This window comes from Xenopus laevis, chromosome 1S (genome assembly GCF_017654675.1).
Source record: "Xenopus laevis strain J_2021 chromosome 1S, Xenopus_laevis_v10.1, whole genome shotgun sequence".
NCBI lineage: Eukaryota > Metazoa > Chordata > Amphibia > Anura > Pipidae > Xenopus > Xenopus laevis.
In genome coordinates, this window is record NC_054372.1 from 173,957,586 (window position 1) to 173,980,236 (window position 22,651).

Consider the following 22,651-nt stretch of genomic DNA (forward strand, 5'->3'; position numbering starts at 1 on the left):
TAAAAAGAGTTGAGGAGCAACACAAGCTTGAAAAAGTCCCTTGGGTGCCAGATTAGGGCGGAGATTGGCTATTTGGAGGCTCTACTTGGCACTATACTTTTTTTATACAATTAAAACTCGCTTCCAAGCCTGGAATTCAAAAATAAGCTCCTGCTTTGAGGACATGGAGAGCAACATCCAAGGGGTTGGAGAGCAACGTGTTGCTCATGAGCTACTGGTTGGGGATCACTGGTTTATATAAATAAACTGCTGTGTAGCCATGGGGACAGCCATATAAGCTGGAAAAGAATGGTAAAAGCCACAGGTTACATAGCACATAACAGACCTGTCTAATACAATGGTGTTCTATCTGTTAAGTGCTATGTAACCTTTGCCTTTTCTTATTTTTTCCATCTTGGATGGCTGCCCCCATGGCTACTCAGCAACTTGCTTATATAAACTATAGTTGTCTTTCTGAAGCAAACACACCAGTTTTACCAGTGCAGAGCAGCCATATATTATATTTTAATTACTTTGATACACTTCCAGTTTTCGGTGTTACTGTTCCTTTGGATGCATTGTTTAACGCAGCTAAGCACGTTTTTGTTTTCCATTTCAAACGCAACCCTCTATTCTATTGATAGCTGAACACTCATCAAGCGCAAGAAAATGCAGCATGCTGCGTCTAAATAAACTGGAACGCAAATGAAGTAAAAACGCAATTCAGAACGCTTATAAGTACAGCCATGCAGAATATAATGGAATCATTTAGTGAATTAATTTTTTTGAGCTCAAACCTGCATTTTAAAGTGTGTTAAATGCATAAAAAACAGCAGGGAAAAAAAACACCCATCCGGAAGGTATAGTGTGTAGAAGGGGTACCGTGCTCACAAACATGCTGGATAATCTGTTGCATGCATTGTTAGTGACTAGGTACTAGGCTGATTATGTATTTTAAGAGCTTTATTTGCATCCAAAACAAGGTACTTTTGATGTATTGTATTTCATTTGTATTAACGAGCTCCCATGCTCCATCACTTCTCCCTTGAGGCTTGATCAATATAGGCCGTAATTAAACATTTCCAGTTGTTTTAAAGTTATGTCGTGTTTGGTTATTGCTTTCTGTTCTTTGTGTCTGACTCGAAATACAATGTAACAGGAGTCCGCGCTTCTTCGGGTCTGTTAATCAGCTGGCTTGCAACATTCCAGCATTTCAGGAGTCAGAGGCAGCAGTATATAATCAGATACTGTTTATAATAGAAATTACATATACAAAAAAACTGTTTAGTGTATATTGGAAAGTTGCTTAAAGGAACAATAACATAAAAACATGATATAATGCAGTGTTGCCCTGCACTGGTAAAACTGGTGTGTTTGCTTCAGAAACATTACTATTGCTTATAAATAAGCTGCTGTGTAGCAATGGGGGCAGCCATTGAAGGGAGAAAAGGCTCGGGTTACACAGCAGATAAGCTCTGTAGAACATAATGGTGTTATCTGTTCAAAATTATAAAGAAAAAAGTACCCCGTAGGTAACAACCTAATCAATATCCAGCATACGTTAAATCTCTTAGGATTTAAATAAATTAATTAAATAAATAAGTTAAGGTGAAAAAAGTGCCCAATTAATTAATTAATTGATCAACTACTTGATTTTAGAATAATACATAAATACTATAAAGTGCCAATTAGTGCATTATATCCATTGAGTAGTTTAATCAATTATCATTCTCAAATTAAATAACAATTCATGGTTGAACTCAACCAAAAAAAGCTAAAAAGAAAAAATGACAAAGTTCATCAAAGGAGTGCAATTAATTGGGAAAAAATGCTTAAATTAAGTGAGGATTATTAAAAACACATAGGGAAGTTATATTAAATTAATCAAGTGCTGGTATTTATATAAAGAATGCTGGAAATTAAATTAATTGAAAGATCCCATTAGATTAAAATATGACCACAATTGGTGTTATCTGTTATCCACTATTTAACCTGTGCCATATAGACTTTTTTCAATTTTCACCATGGATACTCAGCAGCTTGTTTATATCAACTATAGTAGTGTTTCTGAAGCAAACACATCAGTTTTACCAGTGCAGGGCAACACTACATTATATTTTAATTACTTTAAAACACTTTAATTTTTTGGTGTCAATGTTCCTTTAAAGGAAAACAAACAATGTAGGTCTATAAAAATATATTGCATAAAACAGCTCATATGTAAAACCCTGCTTAATGTAAATGGACCATTTTTCTTAATAATATACTTTTTTTTAGAACTATGTGCCATTGGGTAATCATAAATAGAAATAAGTGCCATCCACCAGGAGTGTTCAGGGGCATATTTATGCCAAGGATGTTGGCAATAATAAGTGCAAAAACAAAAAAGCACTTTCTCAGATTTTGATCACTCTACTCCTTAGTCCTAGTCCTGAGACCTGGTTACAATGACCAAAAATGGAAGAAGCTGGAGAGTGGGGCCATATTCCTCTCTGTTCCGCCGGTTCTGTTCCGTGTCCATGTATTAGGTGCAGTGATCAGTCCATTATTATTTTTTTAAAGAGCTTATTTCTCTATATGACATTGCAAACATTATTGCCACGTTTTTTAATACCAATACTTTTTGTATTCTTCAGGATCCTTCAGTCACACAGGTTACAAGGAACGTACCATCTGGATTAGAAGAATATAATCCTTTTTCAGATTCCCAAACGGTAAGATCAGTTTTATTGTTAGTGTACAGAATTGCTGTGTAATGGCATGCCCTGCGAGGTCATGTTGTTGTGAGAGATTCTGTTAATGCCTTTAAAGGGGACCCGTCACCCAAAAAAAATTAGTCAAAATCCTATTTTATCACATCAGTCAAGCAAAATGAACTTTAATTACACTATATAAATTATTTGAATCTTGTTTCCTTCAGTCTGGGAATTCATAATTATAACAAGCCGGCAGCAGCCATTTTGTGGACACTGTTATTAAGACAAGCCTTGTATCATCTCAGAATCTTGTTTGTGCACCAGAATGGGGGACCTGATGTCCATCCCCATGTCCTGGTTACACAATTAAATGGTAAAGAGAACGGGGGAATGTGGGGAGAGCAGTGACATGTAGGAAGTGCTGAATGGAAAGTGAAAGTAATTGTCTGCCCCGCCTCTATGCCCATGGCATAGAGGCGGGGCAGACAATATTTGATTGACAGCTGAGACTTTTAAATGAGCTTAGAACAGCTATGAATGCTTTAATGAAAAATAGAAATTGGATTTCATGTTTAATTTGAAAAGGACTTTTATTATACAGATTTTTGTGTCTGGGTGACAGGTCCACTTTAAGGGGGAACTTAACTATGAACATATGTTCATAAAAAAAATGCCATATTTTTTACACTGAATTTATTGCACCAGCCGAAAGTTTCAGCTTTTCAATAGCAGCAATGATCCAGGACTTCAAACTTGTCACAGGGGGTCACCATCTTAGAAAGTGTCAGCGACACTCACATGCTCAGTGGACTCTGAGCAGCTGTTGAGAAGCTAAGCTTAGGGGTCGTCACTAATTATCCAGCAGAAAATGAGGTTGGCCTGTAATATAAACTGATGCTACAAGACTGATTATTAAATTCTGATGCTAATTGCACTGGTTTCTGTGCTGCCATGTAGTAATTATCTGTATTAATTACTAATCAGCCTTATATTGTGACATTTCTATTGTATATGTACTGTATATTGTGAGTGGGTCCCTAAGCTCAGTAAGTGACAGCAGCACAGAGCATGTGCAGTGAATCAGCAGAAAAGAAGATGGGGAGCTACTGGGGCATCTTTGGAGACGCAGATCTTTACTGCTAAAGGGCTGTGGTTGCCTTGGGCTGGTACAGAAGCACAAAACATAATGTACAACATTTCTACCCTACTTCGTTAGTTCTCCTCTAACTATGGAATGTTAGTAATAAAGCCTTTACTGCACTATCCAGAAGATGAATCTAGGATGCTGTTCCCCTGAATTGGCAATTAATGTTCTCTCTGAAGGAGGTTAAAGGACATGGAAACCCTCCGCATGATCCTTAGCCATGTGTTAGGGTATAAGGAGCAGTGTGCATACTGATTTACCCATGTGACACATATACTCATACTTTCCCAGCAGCACTACAGCAATCCAACTTTTTGATTTGGCTAATGTCACATCCAGCTATAGGCTGCTCTCCCAGTCAGACTTACCTTACTTGTGTACCTCATCAGAAATCGTGTGCACGTAGGGTACAGGTGGTGTGAGCATCTTCAGTGACCCTAAATTCCTATGGACAATATACGACTGAGTCACCCATATGGCAGCCACAATCCTCATACAATAAATGAACATCACCATGATTGCTGCAGTAACAGTAATGGGTTTGGAATGGAATTGATACAGATTTTGGCAAGGGGCTGTAATGAGCTTGTCTTTGCCTCCATTTTAGTTTTGGGTTTAGTTTTGGGTTTCTTCTTTTTGACTACTTTGCAGGAACTCATTTAGGGCTCACCATTTTCTGTCAACTCCACTCAGACTTTATCTTATGGAGCAGTGAGATGTGACCTATTTAATTGTACTGGGTCACTTTTTCTTGTGATAAAGCAGCTCCTGTCTTGTAATTGCCTACATAAAGTGTGATATTTTTAATGCTATATGTCCCCTTTAAGTAATTTTTGGACTGAAGTCCAGCAGCATTAGGGTTATAGATTAAAAAAATCTTTTCCCCCAGCTCCCCAGGCCCAGCGCCACAGTTAATAAAGGTATTCCACCTGCTAGCTGTACTCCCCCTGGAGGGCTAGACTTATTAACAGCCTTTTTAGTTCTCCATGGCTCAGTATTATACATCGATTCCCATAGAGAGGAAGTGTGTGCTTCCTCTCTATGGGAATCGTTGTATGAAAACCAGGCTTGGAAGTAGCTGGAGGAGTTGAATGCACCCTAAAGAAAAAAGGAAAAGTAAGTGGTGTGCCGAAGAATATGTATGCTGGTATCAGTATTATACATTTCATGAAATGAAAAGAGTAAAAGGCTCATTTGATAATTTTACTACTTGCAGCCTAAAGCTGTGCTTTCGTGTTGATTCTCTGCTGTGTCGACAGCTTATTGGCTCATGTTTTCTTGGCTCACGTTTTCTCATTATAGCAGGCGGAAGGCAGTTCAGGGAGATTGTCGCCCCAAAGAAGAGGCGATTAGTTGCCAGGTGACTAAATCTCCCTGAATCAGCCGTGTGCCCTTGCCCTAAAAGCTGTGTGTTGCTTAATTAAAAAGCCTACTATAGTTTATTTAAATAAGCTGCTGTGTAGCCATGGGGGCAGCTATTCATGCTGGGAAAAAAACACAAGATACACAGCAGATAACAGATAAAACATCATTGTAAGAGAGAGAGATGCCGCTTTCCGATCAGGGGACAGAGTTGCTCTTAAAATAGTCAGGGCCAACCTCTCTCGACTAGGGATGTGCGAATTTTTTCGCCTCGTTTCGCCCAAAAAATTACGCCCATAGACTTGTATGGCGTGTGTAAAAAAGAAAAGACGCGCATCAAAACAATTTCGCCGCGCAACAACATTTTTTTTTGATGCCCATAGACTTTAATGGGCGTCTGCGACATTTCGTCTGCGGCAAATTTTTAACGAAACGGGTAAAAATTCGCCCATCCCTACTCTCGAACCATCAGACAAGCAAAGCAGGAGTACACACTGAAGATTCAAAATCATTTTGACAACTCAAAAGACTTATGGCAAGGCATTCAGGCTGTCGCACAGTACAAGCGGAGCAGCAGTGACGAAGACGCCACATTCCCAGAGGAAGTGAACAAGTTCTACACACGGTTTGACGCGCTAAACAAAGAGCCTGTGAGGAAAGCCTCGCAGCCTCTCACCGACCAAGTCATCTGTCTACCCACGGCCGACATGCGGCAAACCTTAACCAAGGTCAATCCACGAAAGGCTGCCGGACCGGACAACATTCCTGGTCGTGTGCTCAGAGACTGTGCTGATCAGCTGGATGACGTCTTCACTGACATTTTCAACACATCGCTAAGCCAGATGATCATCCCCACATGCTTCAAGTCCACGACCATCATTCCAGTGCCAAAGAAATCTTCAGTAACCTGCCTGAATGACTACCGCCCTGTTGCACTCACCCCGGTCATCATGAAATGCTTTGAGAGACTTGTGATGGCACACATCAAGAGCACCCTCCCCCGCTCACTGGACCCACTACAATTTGCATAACGGCCAAACAGGTCAACTGAGGATGCCATATCTTCTGTACTCCACCTCACTAACTCATCTGGACAAGAAAGACAGTTATGTGAGAATGCTGTTTCTAGACTTTAGCTCAGCATTCAATACCATCATCCCTCAAAAGCTGAGTGGGAAACTCCTCAAGGATGTGTTCTCAGCCCGTTGACACATTGCTGACACAAGACTGCATAGCTAGACACAGCTCAAACCACATCATCAAGTTTGCGGATGACACAACTGTGGTGGGGGCTCATCAGCCACAACGACGAGTCGGCGTACAGAGATGAGGTTCAGCAGCTGGCAGTCTGGTGCAGTGAGAACAACCGGTCACTGAATGTGGATAAAACGAAAGAGATGATCATTGACTTCAGGAGAACTCGCCCTACTCACACACCACTCAACATCAACGGCATCATAGTAGAGTCCACATCTCTGATGACCTCACCTGGACCACCAACACCGCCTCCATCACCAAAAAGGCTCCGCAGCGTCTTCACTTCCTAAGACGACTGAAACGGGCCAGCCTTCCGCCTGCCACCCTCACAGTGTTCTACAGGGGCACCATAGAGAGCGTCCTGATGAGCTGCATCTCCATCTGGTACAGTAGTGCCAGCTCTGCTGACCGGAAATGTCTACAGCGGGCTGTCTACAGCTGGCAACATCATTGGAGTGGCTCTTCCATCACTGCAGGACATCTTCAACAAGCGCTGTGTAAGAAAGGCGCATTGCACTGGATTCCACACACCCCTCACACGGACTGTTCACGTTGCTCCCATCCGGCAGACGCTTTTTTCCGCAAGCGATCAGACTCCTCAACTCACTGCCTGTCCTCCCACTACATTCCAGACACACCTGAACTGTGAACTTAACTTTGTGAACTGTTAATTTATTTGCACAATTCTAAAGGTTTACACATGTATATATCCAATTTCTGCCAATATATTGCACATTTCATGTTAACATATTTATTGTGTATTTTTAAGTGCCTTTTTGTGATATGTACTAGCTGGAGCCACGTCGTCTCGTCTCACTGTGTATCCGTATACTGCTGAGATGACAATAAAGTTTACTTTGATTTGACTTTGTATTCTACAGGGCTGATCTGTATCTGCTATATAACCTGTGCCTTTTCTCCTTTTTTCCAGCTTGAATGGTTGCCCCCATGGCTACACAGCAGCTTATTTATATAATTATAGTTGTCTTTCTGAAGCAAACACACCAGTTTTACCAGGGCAACAGTACATTATATTTTAATTAATTTGATACACGTTCAGCTTTTGGCATTACTGTTCATTTAATGTAATTTGTTTCATGTAGGCCCCATCCCCCGCATACACAGTTTGGGTGAGTTTCACCCTCACCTGCTGATAGCCCCCTTCATCTATAAGGCTTTTTTCTATTTATTTTATTTTTAAAATGTTTCATTTGATTTTCATATTAAACAAATGAAATCAGAATGACAGCAAATGTTAAGCAGACGAAGAAAATGTGTTGCATTCGATACAATGGCATGATGTTATCAAAACTGTATACCATTCAAGAAAAAGGCTTTTTTCTAAATCACATGACCTGTTTGTGTTTCACCTTCATCTATTGCATTTCAATGTACTGATCCTTTCTCCTATTTTCTCAGCCACAACCAGCAAAAGTCAAAGCTCCGACAGCAGCACCAAGCACACAGCCAGCGATCATGAACCCAACAGAAGAGCCATCAGCCTACAATGAAATAGCTAAAGTGAGCAGCCTTTCTTTCTTCCCCACTCAATGCAGTCAGGAATAAATCACACAAAGAGAGAATGCTGTTATTCTAGATAAAAATGCAATTACCTTGAGGTTGCTGCAATACACATTTAAATATTACCAAACCGCCATTATCTCATATACCAGACAATGACTTTTGAAATAGACGCTGTAATGGCCTGACTGGATGCTACACTATGGGGGTTATTTATTAAACTCCAAATGCCAAAAAAACCCAAAAAGTATAATAAGGATGCTAACGGAGTCAAAACAGAAGAGCAATTATCTGACAATAAATCATGACAAGTATGATAAAGTTCCCTTTTATTGAGGGGTGGAACAAGTAGGTTGATGACAAACGGTGTTGCAGGCCCCCTTCTCTGTTCAGGGATGGTTTTTTCCACTTTAGCATAAATGGCCTCATTCACACTTCTTTCAAACATCTTTTCAAACATGTCGTTGTGCAATATTATATTATAATATAATATAAGATTTTGTGGTTTTCAGGGAAAAGTCTGAAAAAAAGTCTGAAAAAATTTTCAGGTGTGTGTATTAGTCAATAAGGAGAAAAAAACCTGTGCGGATATGGTCGGAGTTCTTTTCAGAAAATATTGAGATAAATTCGGACTTTGATAAATGGGCCTCCCCGTGAATTGGTAAAAAAGTTACGTCAATAAAGGAGTATTTTTTATTTGGTATGTACGTAGTTCCAACATATTTATGTATACCAATACAGAGATTATACATCCTTCACATCAGTTCCTGCCCCTGTCACAATCACACCCATATAGTCGTTCTTTAGGGTTAGGTGGATGGTGATTTTTATTTCTCCTGATCATTTGTTGGGATTTCTTTGTCAGGAACATGCTATAGCCCAGGCTGAGCTCCTGAGACGGCAGGAAGAGTTAGAGAAGAAAGCGGCAGAGCTTGATCGCAGGGAACGAGAGATGCAAAGTCTCAACCAAGCTGGAGGTAAGCAGATCATTGTTTATTTCAAAGCCAAATGCGACTAGTAATAATTGTATTTGATTAAGGCCAATAGATTATCCATTGAATATCTGGACTGAGATGTTTTTCTAATGCTGTTGACAAGGTGCTTTCCTGTGACAATTAAATGTAGTTATAATCCGATGTATGGCTGACTGTCCTGAGGGTACATGTTCATTGCTTGCTTTAAACCCCTCTGTAGAACAAACCCCAGTGCTGCTCCTCTGTTAAGTATATGACAGAGCCTTTTCCAGCTTAGTAATTAAAACAATTGGAATTTCCCGTCCATGTCATTACCGTTACTATTGTTTTACCCTGCCACCTGCTGGAGATCTCTCTGCAAAGGCCTTCTGTTATAGCTGCTGGATTGGCCCCTTATAACGAAGTCACAGATGCTGCTTATAGGGTCCTTTTTAAGGGCTTGCCCAACCAATATCTGTCTGATAATTGCTTATTGGGCAGGTTTGAAAATTATTATTATTATCTATTGGGCATGTTTAAAAATTCTATTGCTTAAAGGGAACTATGGCGAAAATGAAAATTTTATATAAGCATCAGCATACTGAAATAAGACGTTTTCTAAATATAATCAATTAAATTTGTTTTGTTTCTGAAATAATCAAGTTTATTTTCACTATCCCTCTATCAGCATCTATTTCTTTTCATGCAGCAGTTGGGTGTCAGATATTCATTGACAGTTAGGTCCAATATATCTTATAGGGGGGCTCCTTTTGCCTAGACAATGTATTAGAGCTCACTCTATTAAAATCACCAGACATCATGTTTCTCTGCATGCAGAATTTGTGCAAAAGGCAGTTGTTTTGTTAGATTTTGTTTTTACTAGAATCAGTTATTTGAATGAGCTATAATACATCTGCTAGGAAAGGAAGCTCCCCCTATAAGGTATATTGGATCTAACCATCAATGAATATCTGACACCCAACAGCTGCATGAAGACAGAATGAAGAGAAACAGAGGCTGAGAGAGGAATAGTGAAGATAAACTTGATTATTCCAGAAACAATGCAGAATATTTAATTGATTATATTTAGAAAGTTTCATATATCAGTATACTGAAGCTTGTATTAAATTTGAATTTTCTTGATAGTTCCCCTTTAAGGACTGCATTGACATGTTGATGTGGTCCCCCTCCTCTGGGTATGTCCAACTGTATGATCCATTGTGGTCCTCAGGCCAATGATTGGATCAGACAAATTTGTGTCAGTCAGAGATCTACTTGTATGGTGACCTCACAAAACGAACAGATCTCGCCATGTGACGTAGCACATAGAGCAGTCTCGCGAACAATGGTTTTTGAAGGGGAACGCCACACAAACCCAACTTAAACTTTTTGAAAAGTAAACAGAATTTCAAGCAACTTTGCAATATACATCAGTTAAAAAATATGCAGACTTTTCATGATTTTTAATGGTTTCTGACAGTTCCCTAAGCCTAGCCCCCCTAATCTTTCTGACTACTTTGCTGAGCTGGCTGACTACTGTTACTTTGTATCAACAGATATCTGTTCTTACCCTGCATCCTCCAAACCCCACAATTCCCTGCACACATGATTTCAATAAGGAAAGGAACATTACAGTGCAATGCATTGTGGGTTATGTAGTTCCTGCATGCTGTCTGTAAGCTGTGGAGAAGTTGTTACAATTTGTAACATCAGTGTTTAGTCCCTCCTTCCCTGCCAGGATTTCAAATGATACAGAAAGAGAAAAACTGTTAAACAGCTGGATTTCAGCATAGAAAATGGCATTTATTCATATTTTTTTAAGAAACCGGTAACTGTGATGGGTATATTAGGGGTTGCTGTGTTATGTGGGCCTCTTTATTACATTTTGGTTTGGAGTTCCCCTTTAATTGACATTCATTTACACTAGTGCTTTCAGTTGGCTATCATGCCAGAAAGCTGTTTGTTGCCACCTGTAGCTACTAAAACCCATGGGCTCCAAAGCTCTCAAAAATAATCCATGTGCTATTGCCCTTACCAGATGGGAGATAAAATAAGAAGAAAATATGTTTTTGTTTGCATCTTGTATACTCTTCCACTTTTTTCTCAAACGATTGTTTCTGAACTTGTTTTTCCAGGAAGGAAGAATAACTGGCCTCCCCTCCCTGGAAACTTCCCCGTTGGGCCTTGTTTCTATCAAGATTTCTCAGTGGATATCCCAGTTGAATTTCAAAAGACTGTAAAGATTATGTATTACCTATGGATGTGTGAGTTTCTGCAAACATTACCTATTCTCTGCTTTAGTCCAGGAAATACATTGGTTAACATACGATGTAATGGATGTGAGCAAATGTGTGGGGTAACATCTGCTACAAATAAGTCTATATAATCCCATTACCTTCATTTTAGTGCCTCTCTGCCTACTTATGTGTAATGACACTCCAGGTTAAAGTTGGCCACACACGGGCAGATAAAGCTGACGATATCGGTCGTTTAGACCAATTTGACAGCTTATCTGCCCATGTATGGAGGCTTCCGACGGGTTTTCCCGATCGATATCTGACCACGATATCAATCGGGAAGGTTGGATTTTTAACCGACCGACCCGTCGGAGCCCCTTGGCGTATCATAATTCGATCGTTCGGCCGTACGGCCAAACGTTTGAATTACCCCCGATACAGCCATGCCGTTAGTGGCATATCGGGGAAAGATCTGCTAATTTGGCGATGTCGCCAGACAAGCGAATCTTTGAGTCTATGGCCAGCTTAAGAAATAAATGAAGGCCAGAGACTCTTAGACTGAAGGTGACTTATGCAAGCCTGAGACTGCCTGTGGTACCTGTAAAACAAGTGTTGATTCAACTTTAAAGGGGTTGTTCACCTTTGCAATAAATTTACCAGTGCAGGGCAAAAATACATTTTATTTTCATTGCTTTAAAAAACTTTTGTTTTTTGGTGTTACTGTTCCTTTAATCCTGCTCTGGTCAGTGTAGGACTTCTCATTTGCTCAATGCTAATGCTGAGGTCCCAGCACACACATTTCTGTCTGTAAAAAGTATCTCTTAGGATTTCATTAAACCGGCTTACACATGAGGATTTTGTTTCTGCACTAAAGAATGTGTTAAAAATAAAAAGATTGCAGGATTCTGACACCGGCTGCAGAGCTCAGATTTACTTGGAGGCCCCCTATTTGCTGTGTTTCATATACAAAAATAGCAAGAAATGCAAACCGAAAATCAGTGGTTCTGCAGATTAAATGCCGTACTGCTTTCATAGGCACGGACATCCTCCATTGTTTTTCTGAAAGCATTCTGTATTGTGTTTTTTAATAGTTTATGAAAAATGTCAAACCTGCTGACCTGGAGAAGTCGGCGTCGTAATTCTGTTTATTTTAATTAAATTCTGATATGTCGATAAAGAATGGTTAACTTACATACAGTAAACTGTCACAAAGACTAAATTAAACACCTATAACAAGATGTGTTCTGTCCAACCCGTGGCTTTTCAATTGATGATAAACAGCTCCCACTAGTGGCTCTCAGTGGTTCAGCAACATCACAGTATTCTGGAATGCCCTTTAAGAATATGCTCATCTCTTGGGTTTAAAAGCACAATGAGTATTTACAAGGTGTCACACAAAGGCTTCCAGTATATGCTGTTAATGCTTTTAAAGGAAGTGTTAAGTATAAAAATAAAAACTGTGTAAATTGATAGGCTGTGCAAAATAAATGTTTCTAATATAGTTAGTTAGCCAAAAATGTAATATATAAAGTCTGGAGTGAGCGGATGTCTAACAGAACAGAACTACTTCCTGCTTTGCAGCCCTCTTGCTTTCCACTGATTGGTTATTAGAAAGTAACCAATCAGTGACTTGACGGGGGCACATGGGCCATAACTGTTTGCTTTTAAATCTGGGCTGAATACTGAGGATCAATTACAAACTCACTGAACAGTTATGTCCCATGTGGCCCTCCTTCAAGTCACTGACTAACTCAGAGTTAGAAAGCTGAAAAGCAGGAAGTAGTGTTCTGGCTATTATTTTAGACATCTGTTCACTCCAGCCTTTATACATTACATTTTTGCCTAACTAACTATATGAGGAACATTTTTTATTTTGCACAGCCTATTTATTTACTCAGTTTTTATTTTCACACTGAACTGTTCCTTTAAAACTGATGGGCTCTATGTGACTAGCACCTACCCAGCTTTTAAGCTTTTCTCCTTTCTTCTACAGTCCATACCATCACCTTGTTTGTAAATATCTTTGGCTGCTTGGCCTGGTTCTGCGTTGATACAGGACGAGGAGTTGATTTTGGATTGGCAATCCTGTGGTTTCTGCTCTTCACGCCATGTTCGTTTGTTTGCTGGTACAGACCACTCTATGGAGCCTTCAGGTATGCTTGGAATATTTGATTGTATATAAAAGCCCTTTAAGATGCCCTGTGTTAAAAATAAAGGGCAGCTAGGCGCTTAGCAACCACTTTGTCTGTATAGAACATGTAATTTGAAGAGATATGTTCACTGATGGACCGAAACTGGCCCAAGACAAGAAATTTAGGGGGAACTATCGCGAAAATGAAAAGTTAATATAAGCTTTATCATACTGAACTAAGAAACTTTCTCCATACAATCAATTAAATATTCTGTACTGTTTCCCAAATAATTAAGTTTATATTCACGATTCCTCTCTCAGCATCCGTTTCTCTTCATTCTGACTTCATGCAGCAGTTGGGTGTCAGATATTCATTGACAGTTAGATCCAATATATCTTACAGGGGGTTCCCTTTCCTAGCAGATAAATTAGAGCTCATTCAAATAACTGATTCCAGTACAAACAAAATCTAACAAAATAACTGCCTTTTGCACAAAATCTGCATGTAGAGAGACATGATGTCTGGTGATTTTAATAGAGTGAGCTCTAATACATCTCCTAGGCTAAAGGAGCCCCCCTATAAGATATATTGGATCTAACTGTCAATAAATATCTGACGCCCAACTCCTGCATGAAGACAGAATGAGGAGAAACAGATGCTGAGAGAGGAATAGTGAAGATAAACTTGATTATTTTAGAAACAATGCAGAACTTTTAATTGATTGTATTTAGAAAGTATCTTATTTTAGTATGCTGAAGCTTATATAAAATTTTTTATTTTTGCGATAGTTCCCCTTTAGGGTCTGGCCACACGAGCAGATTCGGGGAGATTAGTCGCCCCAGCGATAATCTAAGGCACATGCGGCACTTCGTTTTCCAAAGTTGCCTCACGAGGAAACTTCGGGCAACTTCGGAAAACAAATGTCGATATGCTCTATTAAAATGGCTGGAAACATTGTGGGTCTCAGAACAGGCATAGCCGACCCTCTGTGCTGCAGGGCTATAACTCTATAACTATCAGCCTTTCTAATACAGCCTTGGCTTGTGCAGAGAACTGAGCATGTCTCAGCCTCTCTTACAGTGTCAAACTGTAGCTTTAAAATACCTTTAGTAAATGGAACTGTTACTATAGATTCCTGGCCTTATACCCCTGACCATTCAGTAGCCGTGCATGCTTCTCTTTACCTTTTAATACACAATTAGAAAAGCAAATCCACTCAATTAACATTCTGTTTCTTTCCAGGAGTGACAGTTCCTTCAGGTTCTTTGTATTCTTCTTTGTCTATATCTGCCAGTTTGGCGTGCATGTGCTCCAGGCTGCAGGTTTTCAGGGATGGGGAAACTGGTGAGTCAGACTGTATTAAAAACAAAACCCAGGCTATTGCTGCTGTAAATAATTGGGCCTAAAGCCGTATGCTTGAAAGCTGATGTATTACCTACCCAGGCCTCCGCATGGTCTTCAGTGCATTTGACCTAAGCCCTACACAAGCCTTCAAATATGTATGTGGGTACTCCTGTTCCCCATGTGCTCTAACCATATTTTGAAGGGTATCCAACTTTCTTTAAAGGGATACTGTCATGGGAAAAAAAATTTTTTTCAAAATGAATCAGTTAATAGTGCTGCTCCAGCAGAATTCTGCACTGAAATCCATTTCTCAAAAGAGCAAACAGATTTTTTTATATTCAATTTTGAAATCTGACATGGGGCTAGACATTTTGTCAATTTCCCAGCTGCCCCATGTCATGTGACTTGTGCTCTGATAAACTTCAATCACTCTTTACTGCTGTACTGCAAGTTGGAGTGATATCACTCCCCTCCCTTTTCCCCCCCAGCAGCCAAACAAAAGAACAATGGGAAGGTAACCAGATAACAGCTCCCTAACACAAGATAACAGCTGCCTGGTAGATCTAAGAACAACACTCAATCGTAAAAACCCATGTCCCACTGAGACTCCTTCAGTTACATTGAGAAGGAGAAACAGCAGCCTGCCAAAAAGCATTACTCTCCTGAAGTGCAGGCACAAGTCACATGACATGGGGCAGCTGGGAAATTGACAAAATGTCTAGCCCCGTGTCAGATTTCAAAATTGAATATAAAAAAATCTGTTTGCTCTTTTGAGAAATGGATTTCAGTGCAGAATTCTGCTGGAGCAGCACTATTAACTGATTCATTTTGAAAAAAATTTTTTTTCCCATGACAGTATCCCTTTAATGTATTAACTACAGTTGATTTTCAGTGTTTTTAAAATTCTTCTTAAAGAAACATTTTCCTTGGCAAAGGAGGACACTGTTCTGGTGATTTGCTCTAGGTACTGTGCATTATAACAAAAAATAATCCAAACAAAGGGGGATAAATAGGCTCTTAGGGGGTTATGTAATAAAAGGCACTACGTTTGCCCAGGAGCAGTAACACATAGCAACCAATCAGAAGGTAGAAATTACTGGTCATTTGAAAGCTGCAAAGAGTCAGAAGAAAAAGCCAATAACTATAAAACTACATAAAATAAATAATGAAAACCCAATTTAAAAGTTGCTTAGAATTGGCCATACACTAAACGTTACCTTAAAGGGATACTGTCATGGGAAAAAACTTTTTTTCCAAAATGAATCAGTTAATAGTGCTGCTCCAGCAGAATTCTGCACTGTATCCATTTCTCAAAAGAGCAAACAGATTTTTTTATATTCAATTTTGAAATCTGACATGGGGCTAGATATATTGTCAATTTCCCAGCTGCCCCTGGTCATGTGACTTGTGCTCTGGTAAACTTCAATCACTCTTTACTGCTGTACTGCAAGTTGGAGTGATATCACCCCTCCCTTTTCCCCCCAGCAGCCAAACAAAAGAACAATGGGAAGGTAACCAGATAACCGCTCCCTAACACAAGATAACAGCTGCCTGGTAGATCTAAGAACAACACTCAATAGTAAAAACCCATGTCTCACTGAGACACATTCAGTTACATTGAGAAGGAAAAACAGCAGCCTGCCAGAAAGCATTTCTCTCCTAAAGTGCAGCCACAAGTCACATGACCAGGGGCAGCTGGGAAATTGACAAAATGTCTAGCCCCATGTCAGATATCAAAATTGAATATAAAAAAATCTGTTTGCTCTTTTGAGAAATGGATTTCAGTGCAGAATTCTGCTGGAGCAGCACTATTAACTGATGCGTTTTGAAAAAAAAATGTTTTCCCATCACAGTATCCCTTTAAAGGTGAACCACCCCTCTAAGTTACCCTTTTATTGTATACTTATAAATGTATCAGAAGCCGATAGCTGCTAAAAGTAGTACAGATAATTGAAAATCTGTACCCTCTATCTTTACACATTTGAATTATATGTTATAACATAAATTGACATATACTTGGTGTTACTGTAACCTGTTATGACCAATATGGCTGACTATAGGGCAAGTGTTGTGTGTGTGTGATGATGATGAGTGGTAAAACAATTGCTTCATTTCATGCTGTTCATTTCTTCCAGCGGGTGGATTTCTGCACTGACTGGGCTGAACCAGAGCATTCCAGTTGGAATAATGATGGTCATAATAGCTGCACTCTTCACTGCCTCTGCTGTCATCTCACTAGTGATGTTTAAAAAGGTATGTGATTCTGAAATGTACATTTAGTTGTTACATAATTAATATACAGTACAACCCCCATTTTACGTTTTTGAGGGGACCTGAAAAAAATGGTGTAAAATCAGGGAAATGTATTCTGCATAATGTATACTGTAGGTGGGACCACAAAATAACAATGTAAAATAAAGGAAAACTTAAAATCAGGGGATGTAAAATGGGGATTCTACTGTATTTGTGCCAGCTCCCGTGTCTAAACTATACATCATACTCTACTACACACTAGAACACTAGAAGCCCACAGTAGTTCCCCAATTTTATGTACCTGTTTTCCCAGGACTGAAGCTATTTTTTTATTGTCCCATACAGGCAAGTGGTGTCTTAGGTCAGAGACACACTCTCAGATTCAGGGAGATTAGTTGCCAGGCGACAAATCTCCTCTTGTTCGGGCGACTAATCTCCCCAAACTGCCTCCGCCGGCTAGAATGTAAATCGCTGGAGAGATGGCAATCGGTGCGATTCGTTTTCAGAAGTCGCCTCACGAGGAAGGTCTCTGAGTGCCATCCCACCGGCGATTAAGATTCTATCTGGCAGTTCGGGAGAGTAGTCTCCCCGATGAAGAGAGATTTATCGCCGGCGACTAAATCTCTCCTGATACGAATTCACTAAAGAATATTCACTGAATATTCTGTGCACCCAGATTTAAACTGACCAAGTCTTAGGCCAGTGGCACACCAGGTGTTTGCTCTGCCAGCAGAGTAGCAGCAAGTTTAGATTGTTAGCTCTGCAGGTCAGGGACCTCCATCCTCTTATCTCTATCACACTAAGATCTTAATCTTTAGGTTAGGGCACACAGGCAGATTCGGTGAGTGACAGTCGCCCAGTGACAAATCTCTTTTTCTTCGGGGCAACTAATCTCCCCAAACTGCCTTCCCGCCGGCTAAAATGTAAATCGCTGGCGGGATGGCAATCGGTGCGCTTCGTTTTCCGAAGTTGCCTCACGAGGAAGCTCTCAGAGAGCCATCCTGCCGGTGATTTAGATTCTATTCGGCAGTTCGGGGAGAGTAGTCTCCCCGCAGAATAGGCGATTGATTCTTATGGATGATGTGATCCTTTTGTTATTCAGTAGTATGTGGTTCACCCTCAGAGTAAGGCACCGCCAGACCTTCAAACTTTCACAAATCTTAGATCTGACTCTGAAGAACCAATTTCTTGTTCAGTGATTCATTTATTCAAAAACTGCACTTTCTGAAAGCACATGACCAGACAAAATGACCTGAGATGCACCTACACACCAATATTACAACTAAAAATAATACACTTGCTGGTTCAGGAATGAAATTTTATATTGTAGAGTGAATTATTTGCAGTGTAAACAGTGTCATTTAGAAATAAAAACGACATCATAAAAATCATGACAGAATCCCTTTAAGTTCCTGGAGCAGTTTTGGGGGATTAGCTCATCTACTAGACCCAAAAGACATAGCTCTGGGGTTTTAACTTGTGCTTGATGTTATCCAGGTGCATGGGCTGTACAGGACAACGGGGGCTAGCTTTGAGAAAGCTCAGCAAGAGTTCGCTACGGGAGTGATGTCCAACAAGACCGTGCAGACTGCCGCAGCAAATGCCGCCTCTTCAGCTGCCCAGAATGCCTTTAAGGGCAACCAGATGTAGGAGAATCCATCGGCAAGCAACCCCTATTACTGTCATGCTCTCTTCTTTCATTTGTTTTTACACTTCCGACAAAGGACTTATAAATTGCACTTGCCTTGTGTATTTGCTACATTATGCCCAACAACAAGTTAGTTTCCCAAAGACCCCCAGGTACTTAAAGGGGTTGTTAATTGTGCATGGGCTGAATCCCTAAAGCCACTACAAACTCCATCGACCCACTAATTTGCATTGATCCGAACTGTAGGCTACAGGGGTTTTAACTAAAAAGATTTTTTAAATTGTGACAGTATTTGCCTATTTCCCCCCATAACGAGCAGGCATTTTCTATTTTTCAGAGAAGTGGTTTTGTTAGCGCTACATCCATTTTAAATTTACTGGTAGATTGTAGTGGGATTCTTATGTTTTTTTCCGTTCCAGCAGCTGATGAAATGCTCTGTGAATTTTTAGTCACTTTCGTTACGTTACAATTGTTTTTTGTTTTTTTTTATAATTATTATATTTTTAGTTGTGCATAATTTAACAGACTCCTCGTCAGGATACGAGCACGGCTTGTACTTTCAATGGGGTTTGCTCCTTATTGCATTTAGCCTGATCCCTGTGTGTGTGTGTGGATAGAATTGTTGGTACATTCTGTAGAATGTCTAATGCAATGTACAGTTTCACTAGAGCTTCTGAAAGGGAACCCGTGGCATTGTATTTGCTGATTTCTTTTCTCTTTGCCTGTGTGTTTGTGCTCTTTCTTTGCACACGTCCTATTTGCCGGTTTATTTAATGCAGTGTTATTAATCTTTGTGTGCTTAGAAACTTGTTTTCACATGATGCACTTTTTGTTTTCCGCTGGTCAATTGTTCTTTGCCCTGTGCTTGTCTGTTACAGCAGTGAAGACACTAAAGCTGCCCACACACGTTGGCTTCTGCCCGCTTGCTGAGGTTGCCCGTGTATTAAACTAATGCCAAATACACTGGCCCAGGGGCCAACAATCAAATCATATATAAGCCTATGGAGTCCTGTATCAACCGACGAGTTAATGAATTCCTCCTCTATGGGATATTCAAACCTGCCCAGTTTTGGGCCAGATATCAGTCAGACCTCATCCATGGGCCAGTAAGATCCAATAATCAAGGGAACCTGTTCTCTTCTGTAAACCAATACTCATTTCTCCACTGAGCACCTTCTTCTAAATTCAATAGCCCAGGCCATGACACCAACAAATGAAAGTGGTTTAAATGAATGAAAATAAAAGTGTTGGCCACTTTGGTAAAACTAGTGTGTTTGCATCAGAAAAGCTACTATAGTTTATATAAATAAGCTGCTGTGTAGCCACGCGGGCAATTGAAATAGGGCAAATGGCACAGGTTAAATAGCAGATACCAGATAAGCTCTGTAGAACACCATTATATCCTACAGAGCTTCTGTCATGTGACCTGAGCCTTTTCTCCTTTGAATGACTGCCTCCATGGCTACACAGTCTATGATTAAGGGAGTTGCTCCCAAAACGCGTCAGGTGACGGTCTGGGATCTGTTGCAATAAACCGCCATCCTTTTAATCCAGAGTGCCGCCTTCTTTTTCTCTGAGCAAGTCTAATTACAGTGGGAACGCTGGTGGTGGAGCACCTGGGATATAAATGGAGCTGCACTAAGGAGAACACACACAAGGGGTGAGTTTGGAGCGGCCCAATCCTTTTTTGACTTTGAGTGTTTAATATAAACAATAATAGTGTTTCTGAAGCAAACACACCAGTTGTACCAGTGCAGGGCAACACTGCAATATATTGCAATAACTTTAAAACACTTTTTTTGGTTTTACTGTTTGTTTTAAGTGATATATAACCCCCATTCTGACATGAGCTCATTTCATTGGGCTCCATTAGTTAGTTAGTCTGCCTCTGACTTACATGGATCATTTTCCACCCCACCTTAGGCTAGCAGAGTCATTTAACCTCTCCCTCAACTTGTTTCATGTTGAAGAACCCGTTAATTGACAATGGAACAAGGTGAAGGAGGGGTTCAGTGACTTTCATTCTTTGGCAATTCAGACAGGGTTTCCAGACCCTATCTGATTAAAATAATAATCGAATCAGCCAATCCTTGCAGATGAAACACCATGTCCTTGCTGCTGCTGCTGCTGCAAAGGATTGAATTGTGCTGCACATCTTACTCACAATGGCCTGTTTTCCATTATGTGTATGGAACAATTCCTCTGATCTCTAACCTTCTCCAGCAGGGGCGGTGTCTGTAGGTTTCATTAGAACAGCACTCCTAGTGGTCACTTCAATAGAAGCTGCTGGCATTTATGTAAAATATAAATATGACAGTTAGGTGCATACAAGTGAAGCCTTCGTAGGAGGAAGACACAGTATTTACCAATAAGACAGTTTATTTCTTTTCTTTACTTAGATTGCCATTATATAGTTACACATTGGAAATCCCAACACAAATGTGGAATGTTACAGATTGATTTGTGCTTTCTTATCATGGCATCGTACCCATGGGTATCACAATCTACGGCTGGCAGCAGGTTTCCTATTAAAGGAACAGTTCAGTGTAAAAATAAAAACTAGATAAATAAATAGGCTGTGCAAAATAAAAAAATGTTTCTAATATAGTTAGTTAGCCAAAAATGTAATGTATAAAGGCTGGAGTGACTGGATGTCTAACATAATAGCCAGAACACTACTTCCTGCTTTTCAGCTCTCTAACTCTGAGTTAGTCAGTGGGGGTCATTTATCAACACTGGGCAAATTTGCCCATGGGCAGTAACTTATGGCAACCAATCAAATTGCTGCATTCATTCTACTTGCAGCTGACTTCAAAAAGCTAATCACTGATTGGTTGCTATAGGTAACTGCCCATGAGCAAATTTGCCCAGTGTTGATAAATGAGCCCCAGTGACTTTAAGGGGGGGGGCACATGGGACAAGTTACTGATTGGTTACTGCCTGGTAACCAATCAGTGGAAACCAAGAGAGCTGCAAAGAAGGAAGTAGTGTTCTGGCTATTATGTTAGACATCCGGTCACTCCAGCCTTTATACATTACATTTTTGGCTAACTAACTATATTAGAAACATTTTAATTTGCACAGCCAATCTATTTACCCAGTTTTTATTTTTATACTGAACAATTTATTTAAAACTGACTATAAATGTCCAAAAGTGAAGGATGATGGTGAAACTGTTGCCTAATTACAGCTGCCATACAGACCTACAGACCTAGTACATACAGTATGGCTGCCTCACATACAGGCTGGCGGTTAGTCACAACTGCCAGGCCTGGGCTGCAACCACCATCCAACCTCACTTACCTCACTCACATGGCACAGCTGTAGCGTGAAACACCTGTGGGCATGAGTAGAACTTTTCCTTTAACACTACCTGATGAAGTGTTTTATTTTGGATTTGTGCTACAGGACAATGGCCTCTCCTGGACAGAAAGATCCCCCCGTGTATGGGGCGTGCGCGACACAACGTTCTCTGGCCATTTCTCAGCCCAAACTCCCACTCCGGAGAGACTTCATTACCTTCTTAACAGGTGTCACTAAATGGTTAATTACTATGCAAAATGCCTTTAGCAAAGCGAATCGGAAGCCGCACCTGTGATGTACAGACCATGTGCTTGTGGCTCTCCAGCTGTGGCTGAGCTTAGAGTTGTAGTTCTGCAATACGTGCAAAGCCATAGGCTGAAGCTGTGGAATTCAGTGGATTTGCCGCATGCCATTGATTATGAATCTCAGTAAATGCTCTCTGCCAATCAGATCGATGCTTATACTGACCAGGCTAATTTCCATCCAGCTCATTCTCAACTGACAGTTTTTATTCCTATTATTTCATTTATATGTGTATTTCAACACTTGTGCAATAAATATAACATCCCTCTGTGTTATATTCTACAACTGACTTATACGGTGCAATAACATCAGTAATGCAATGCTAAATATGGTGCAAAATGAACTGGCAGTTCTGACTGCCCTATAATCTACATGTGCGGCTGGCAGTGTCCTGCAGAAGAACATCACACCCCACAGCAGGGGCCATTCACTAAATTCCAAAATTCCACCTTCAGCTTCTGTAGCTTCTGAACGCACGACATACATTTGTTCCGTATTCCTATTAATGCATATTAGGGA

The 22,651-nt window shown here is 40.2% G+C and overlaps 1 protein-coding gene across 1 annotated transcript in view; it reads left to right on the plus strand.

Annotated features, from left to right (window-relative positions):
• scamp1.S (secretory carrier membrane protein 1 S homeolog) overlaps window positions 1–20,909 on the plus strand; it is a 39,166-nt gene extending 18,257 nt beyond the window's left edge. Inside the window, exons 2-9 of the mRNA XM_018244454.2 lie at window positions 2,616–2,693; window positions 7,858–7,959; window positions 8,825–8,936; window positions 11,048–11,176; window positions 13,143–13,302; window positions 14,524–14,625; window positions 16,761–16,878; window positions 18,376–20,909. Of these exons, the coding sequence (XP_018099943.1) occupies window positions 2,616–2,693; window positions 7,858–7,959; window positions 8,825–8,936; window positions 11,048–11,176; window positions 13,143–13,302; window positions 14,524–14,625; window positions 16,761–16,878; window positions 18,376–18,528 (954 nt within the window). The 3' untranslated portion in view covers window positions 18,529–20,909. The remainder of the gene's footprint in view (window positions 1–2,615; window positions 2,694–7,857; window positions 7,960–8,824; window positions 8,937–11,047; window positions 11,177–13,142; window positions 13,303–14,523; window positions 14,626–16,760; window positions 16,879–18,375) is intronic.
• Window positions 20,910–22,651: the final 1,742 nt, after the last annotated feature.